General features: G+C 42.3%; 1 protein-coding gene across 3 annotated transcripts in view; it reads right to left on the reverse strand.

Annotated features, from left to right (window-relative positions):
• tns2a (tensin 2a) overlaps positions 1-5141 on the reverse strand; it is a 74522-nt gene extending 69381 nt beyond the window's left edge. For all 3 annotated transcript variants that reach the window (XM_054746182.2, XM_070544975.1, XM_070544974.1), the window contains exon 1: positions 4879-5141. In XM_054746182.2, coding sequence (XP_054602157.2) covers positions 4879-5010 — 132 coding nt within the window. In that variant the 5' untranslated portion in view covers positions 5011-5141. The remainder of the gene's footprint in view (positions 1-4878) is intronic.
• Positions 5142-7836: the final 2695 nt, after the last annotated feature.

Below are 7836 nucleotides of genomic sequence, written 5' to 3' on the forward strand. Positions count from 1 at the left end.
TCGATGTCTCCTTCAGATCTTCCTTTTCACCGATAAAAGATGCTGAGCAGCTGCTGTATTTATGCAGTGCGTCTATGCGAGTCCTTTTATGACTTTTGGCTACATCTAGTACGTAAACTTCATGTAGGACAAGGATGTGGAGGTGACGATGCAACCTAAAACAGCATCTTTGTTGTTCCTGTGCAGGCGTCTCACCTGATTTCAGAGTCGTTCAAATCCAGAATCCATCTGTGAAATGTTTACATACGTCCAGCTTCTTACTGAACATGAAGGCGGACTCTCAAACTCGGTAATCAGCTTTAAAAATATCCATTCATCTTTTCCCACTCAGTCAAATGTCTCAACCACAAGCACGTAAATCCAAGTATGCTCTGAATGTGAGGAATTTATTCATGTTCCATGTGAAACAACTCTTTCCCGCGTGAGCGTCATGACATCAACAAATGATGTAATCATGCTGTAAAATGTGTGTTTTATTCTGGACAGAGCAAACATTGAATAATTATTCATATTCTTGTGAGCATCTGAGCTGCAGCACCCTCAGAAAGCATCATTTAAACAGAGACCATGAACAGATAAGATGTCTCCTCATGCCCAGGGTAATTGGGACCCAACTGGTTCCCACACCCTTGCAGATCGGGTCAGTCACCACAGGATGACGTCGTCCAGAAAGCTCAGCATTCCCACGCTGCTCTGCATGTGATCCAGAGCCGCTGGGACCGAGCACACATGGAATGTTCACAAAAGTTAACGGAAAACAAGCCCAAGCCGGTGGGTCAGAGGTCAGTTTTCTTTTTCCCTTTATTTTTTTCCATTTTGGATGACTCTGAGATCCTTCGTCCAACCAGCCAGCCGGCCTTTGTTTACATGACGGCAACTCCCCCAGCAGGGCTGAGGCCGAGCATCACAACACAGCTATTGTAGCTGCACAGACGTGGCTTTGGCCTGGAGATGCACATCATCTTAGAAAGCATAGAAACAATACACACTAACACACACTTCTCATCACAATGTGTGTGTATTTATGTATGTATGTATATATATATATATATATATATATATATATATATATATATGTATATATATATATATATATATATATACATACAGGTGCTGGCCAGTAAATTAGAATATCATCAAAAGGTTGAAAATATTTCAGTAATTCCATTCAAAACGTGAAACTTGTACATTATATTCATGCAATGCATACAGACCAATGTATTTCCGATGTTTATTACGTTTAAATTTGATATTTATAGGTGACAACCAATGAAAACATCAAATCTGGTATCTCAGAAAATTAGAATATTCTAAAGGCCAATGAAAAAATGTTTGTTTCTCTAATGTTGGCCAACTGAAAAGAATGAACATGAAAAGAATGTGCATGTATAGCACTCAATACTTAGTCGGGGCTCCTTTTGCCTCAATAACTGCAGTAATGCGGCGTGGCATGGACTCGATCAGTCTGTGGCACTGCTCAGGTGTTATGAGAGCCCAGGTTGCTCTGATAGTCGTCTTCAGCTCCTCTGCATTGTTGGGTCTAGCGTATTGCATCCTCCGCTTCACAATACCCCATAGATTTTCTATGGGGTTAAGGTCAGGCGAGTTTGCTGGCCAATCAAGGACAGGGATACCATGGTCCTTGAACCAGGTGCTGGTGGTTTTGGCACTGTGTGCAGGTGCCAAGTCCTGTTGAAAGGTGAAGTCTGCATCCCCATAAAGTTGGTCAGCAGCAGGAAGCATGAAGTGCTCTAAAACTTCCTGGTAGACGGCTGCATTGACCCTGGACCTCAGGAAACAGAGTGGGCCAACACCGGCAGATGACATGGCACCCCACACCATCACTGACGGTGGAAACTTTACACTGGACCTCATGCAACGTGGATTCTGTGCTTCTCCGCTCTTCCTCCAGACTCTGGGTCCTTGATTTCCAAAGGAAATGCAGAACTTGCTTTCATCAGAAAACATAACTTTGGACCACTCAGCATCAGTCCAGTCCTTTTTGTCCTTGGCCCAGGCGAGACGCTTCTTGCGCTGTTTCTTGTTCAAGAGTGGCTTGACACACGGAATGCGACACCTGAATCCCATTTCTTTCATGAGTCTCCTCGTGGTGGTTCTTGAAGCGCTGACTCCAGCTGCAGTCCACTCTTTGTGGATCTCCCCCACATTTTTGAATGGGTTTGTCGTCACAATTCTCTGCAGGGTGCGGTTATCCCTAGAGCTTGTACACTTTTTTCTACCACATTTTTTCCGTCCCTTCGCCTGTCTGTTAATGTGCTTGGACACAGAGCTCTGTGAACAGCCAGCTTCTTTAGCAATCACCTTTTGTGTCTTGCCCTCCTTGTGCAAGGTGTCAATGATTGTCTTTTGGACAGCTGTTAAGTCAGAAGTCTTCCCCATGATTGTGGTGCCTTCAAAACAAGACTGAGGGACCTTTTAAAGGCCTTTGCAGGTGTTTTGAGTAAATCAGCTGATTAGAGTGGCAGCAGGTGTCTTCTATATTCAGCCTTTTCAGAATATTCTAATTTTTTGAGATACCAAATTTGGAGTTTTCATTAGTTGTCACTTATGAATATCAAATTTAAATGTAATGAACATTGGAAATACATTGGTCTGTGTGCATTGCATGAATATAATGTACAAGTTTCACGTTTTGAATGGAATTACTGAAATATTTTCAACCTTTTGATGATATTCTAATTTACTGGCCAGCACCTGTATATATGTATATATACTAGAACCCTGCACGGGCCTAAAATCTGAGCTCGTGTCCGGCCCAGCCCGAGGGGGTGGAGCCCCAGCCCGACCCGGTCCGAAAAGGTTTTCAGGATTCTCTGGCCCGACCCGAACCTTTCATAATGTTTTAGCGTGTTAGAATGCTCAGCATTCTAATTATCTGAGAGAAGCGTTCTGCAGTTAAAAAAAAAAGAAAAAAGAAAGAAAAACAGCATCAATGCAGCTTTTTTTTCTAACAGAGCGTATTTTTTGAGTGGCAGATGAAATTTACGAACACTGTATTAATTGGATGCGTTTGTAAATTGAATCTGCTCTGAAAATGCGCTCTTGTGCAATTAGAAAAAAAGCAGCATTCTAATTTTCTAACTGCAGAGCGCATTTTCAGAGCGGCAGATTAAATAAATGCCCCCAGATAATAAAGCGTTTGTAAATTTAATCTGCCGCTCTGAAAATGCGCTCTCCAGTTAGAAAAAAACAGCAATGAATGCTGTATTTTTTTAACTGCAGAGCGAATTTATTCACAGAATAATAGAATGCTGCCGTTTTCATGAGAATAAACGAATGGTTTCTGACATCAAAGTGGACATAAAATGGCGTATTAGAACAGGGGCACATGTTTCAATCAGCAGTTTGAGAATTCGTTTATATAGGCGCATTTATAAACCACACAGACCTTAACTGAGCTAACAGGTGCCGGTGCGTGAGAAGCAGGCAGGTGCTGCTGCGTTCAAGTGTTTCAGGTTTTTTTAATGAATTTGATTCAAAATAAAGGCGCCCGGCCCGGCCCGGCCCGTGTCCGAGGTAATTACACAGTCGTTGGCACAAAGCCCTTGGCCCTCGGGCCGGGCCGACCCGGCCCGGCCCGAGGGCCAAGGGCTTCAGTGCAGGGCTCTAATACACACACACACACACACACACACACACACACACACACACACACACACACACATACATATATATATATATATGTGTGTGTGTGTACGTATATATATATATATATATATATATATATATATATATATATATATATATATATATATACATATATATATACATACATAGACATAGCAATATATATGTATGTATATGTATACGTACATATACATACATATATATACATACATATATAAATACATACATACATATATATATACATATATATATATATATATATATATATATATATATATATATATATATATATATATACATATATATATATATATATATATATATATATATATATATATATATATATATATATATATATATATACGTACACACACACACACACACACACACACACACACACACACACACATATATATATATATATATATATATATATATATACGTACACACACACACTCACACACACACACACACACACACACACACATATATATATATATATATATATATATATATATATATATATATATATATATATATATATATATATATATATATATATATATATATATATGTGTGTGTGTGTGTGTGTGTGTGTGTGTGTTTAAGCTCTGTTGGCCAGCTAGTGCACATTCACAAACGACAGGTGTTGCTTTCAGTCATAATCATGGAAGTAGAGAGAGAGGCGTCTAGATTGTGCCCTTTTTTCGTAATGGCAAATTTGGAAAACAAATGAGCTTAAAACAATAACAACATTCTAACAAAGTATCGCTATGAATATATTGTGGAGATTTAAAAATACGAATAAAATGAATAAAGTGGTTTTCTTGCATTTGTCTGAAAATCTCCACCAATAACATGTTTTAGTCCGAAAGCGGTTGCTGGTCGAGCTGAGACGCCGCACTTCCCGTCCTTGTAAACGAAACAAGAAAGTTGGTGTGGTTTAAAACTTTTGCACAGCGATGCACATGCCTCCAAAGACCAGCTGAGATGTTTCTTACGAGGAATGAAAAACATTCGTCTCATAATTCAAAGCTGAAAACAACAAATGAGGTGATGCCAGTGAAAGAAACTGTGAAGTTTGTGGTTCTGGACCAGAGTTGGAGATGCTGGTTTATGATGAACCAGATGGTTGGAGACCAACGTAAACATACCAGCTCATATTAAATCATGGTCTCATGACACACACACACACACACACACACACATGGACGCCTCAGTCACACTGACCTTTGTCAGCCTCATCCTGCTGCTTCTGTCACTCCTCTCCAGACTCCTTCTCTTCAGTGATGAGTTTCGGACCACCGGCACCGCTTGCACCTCTCCTACCCCGCACCAGTCCGAGCTCAGGACGCAACCCATAAAGGTAGACTGCGGCTCCAGGACTCTGTCCGTCTGGCCTCCCTTCTCCTCTCTGCTGTCGGAGCACGCTCCTGGGTAGCTGTTTTTGTCAGCTGGAGAGGAGGAGACTGAGGCCCTCCCCCTTTTCCTGGCTCTCGTTCAGCCCGTCTACAGGGACAGGAGGGAAGGATACTCTGCCCTTCGCTGGAAAACACGCTCCTTAAAAACACCTCCTGCCCAGCCCTGCTGCACTCACATGTGGATTTCTGTTTTTGAATCTTAAAACAACTTTCTGAAGCACCTACTTCACGTTTTTCTACATGCCATTCCTCTCTTCCTCATGCTGTTCTGTAAAGCTCTCCTCTTCTCTTTTTGCTTCCCATATTCCTTCTTAGTTTCCCATCCCAAGAGCACGTCTCTCCCTTCACTCTTCCTGCCTCTCCTCCCGCTACTACCCTTCTGCCACGGGTGCCTCACTCTTACATATACAATTACCTCTCTGTTCTCACCCCCACCCATCTCTCCTCCTCAGCTCCCCTCCTTTTCCTGCTCCCAGATACTCCTTAGCCCCGGTGACGGCACATTGTCGGTATTGTGTAGAAAACAAGTAAGAAGAAGCACTACAGTGATGTTAGGATGCTGAGCAAACCGGTGATTCAGGACGGAGTGACAAACGGAGACTTCTCTGGTCTTACGCTGCTGCAGAGCTCTTAGTTACAGGGGTAGAAAGTCCCCCTTTTCACCTCTTAATCCACACCTGCATGTTAGAAGAGGGATTATGAAAGCATACAGGTCAAAAAGTTGGTTTTAATCCCAGACAGGATTGTATTTTGGTTCTAATGGGCTCTTTGCTGTTGTTTATTTCTTCTGGCTTAAGTGATCTGGCGGCTATGCAAGAGCTCACAAGGCTTGGAAGAGTGAGACTGTACCCCTTAAAAGGCAAATTCTTGAAGGTCCTCCAAAAGTCCCCTCCCCCTCATCTTCATAACTTTCTATGGACTCTTAATTTCCCTCTTTTCTCCTTTTTTTTATACCTGTCACCACGTTTCACCCCAAACCTTCCAAAAGGAATCAAAGAGCCACAGGTAAAACATCACAATGGCTTGTTTCCCCTAGGTCAAAGCATCAGTCCACCCTTTCTACCCTTTTCCAGTCCCTCCTCTCTACCCTCGTTTCTCTGACAAGGTTTCAGACGTGAGCTCAGGCTGCTCACGGTGTTTACAACTAGCCCTCCTCCTGCTTTTTTACACACCATGAACTGAACTCCCTATAATCAACTCAGCTGCTCCTAATGTTGCCCGTTCTGCTCCTGCAAAGATGCAACGTTTACAAGCTTATTCTTCATCTGAGATAAGAAAATGTGTCACAGAAAGGAAATAGCAGGCGTCATCGCTAATATCCTGTCTCTTTGACAAAAACGTGTCACAGCAGAGAGCTTGGCGTGGTTTCAGGGACTTGGCGAGAACCTTTTTCCGTCAGTGATTTAAGATCAACAACACATTTTTGGATGGGCCTTTAGTGGAGGGGGACAGAAGGACAGGGGGTAGAGAAGACAAGAAAAGACCATGAAAGTCCAAATATGGACAGAAGAGCAGATGTTTAAAGAGCAAGGCACCTCCAAATCAATTTTTTTTCCCTGATAAACTATATAAATGTGTGTCTAATTGTGCTGCAGACACGTGTAGTCAATAGTTTAGCACTTAAGTGCATTTCAGTTAAAATTTTAATTTTCTGCCTAAAACTGTCAGTGTTGTGCCGTTGTCAGGTAAAAACTGCACTGCGTTTGAATTTAAATCTGCCATCGCTATTGGCTAAGAGGTACCCTAGAATGTTAGCTGGTACCATATGATGTCACAATGTTGTTGTGAGCCTGTGTGTGTGTGTGTATTTGTTAGTGGCTCTGCCCTCTTGGTCTGCTAGGCAACAGCATTTTTCAAACAGGAAGTGGGTGTTTAGCATGAATCTGGTAGGGGGGTGACTTGCTCTTTAAAGGAAACAGCAACAGAGGAGACATGGATGCAGTTGATGTCATAGATGCTGCTGCTAAACTCTCACACCTTCTGTTTGTTGAATGAAGAAGTTCAGTTTGAAGGCCTTCACGTGCACATGCTTGTGCATGTGTGTTAAAAGTGCACAGAAATACGTGGGTTGGGACTATCCCCACTTCAGTTCCTGCAGCCACGATAAGCAGCGCATGTCACCTCAGTGTGGATAGGGGGAGGAGCATTGAGGGTTGGAGGGTTGCAGTGACCCTGGAACGTTTCAGCGGCCTTCCCGCAGTCCCGCCCAGGCTGGGAAAGGAGACAGAGTTGAGTTGCCATAACTCATTCGCTGCCAGCGTTTCTCACCATTTTTACAGTTTTTTTAAGAGTGACAGAACGTTGCGTGCTAGGATGATGTCAACGCCAAAACAACCAAAACGAAGTGGAGACTCACCTCTTACATCAGGAAGAATCTGCGCATTTCGAGCCTTATCCGTTCTTTCATAATCCGTTGTTGAATTGTGATCGGCAGAAGCTTTTCCGGTTCGCGCCGCACTTTTTTTTTTTACAGCAGCGGCCCAAAACGATCTCCTAACACATGGATGTTCTGCTTCCTGATCACGTGACATGTGACGTATGCAGATGAAGGTCGGCTTTAAAGCTAAGATGTTTGTTCTCACGGTGCGGGGGCTCATTCTACACCCACACAGTGAAAAAATGCAAATGACGACTTTAATCGCCATTGGCAGTGAATGAGTTAATAACTGTGGTTAAATTTATGTTTTTAATTTATAAAAATAGCTTAAAAGTTGCAGATTTAAGCAGCCTTTGAATTTTTTCTTGAAATAATTGCAATGAATTCCCA

The sequence above is a fragment of the Nothobranchius furzeri genome, chromosome 15, assembly GCF_043380555.1.
Source record: "Nothobranchius furzeri strain GRZ-AD chromosome 15, NfurGRZ-RIMD1, whole genome shotgun sequence".
Classification (NCBI taxonomy): Eukaryota; Metazoa; Chordata; class Actinopteri; order Cyprinodontiformes; family Nothobranchiidae; genus Nothobranchius; species Nothobranchius furzeri.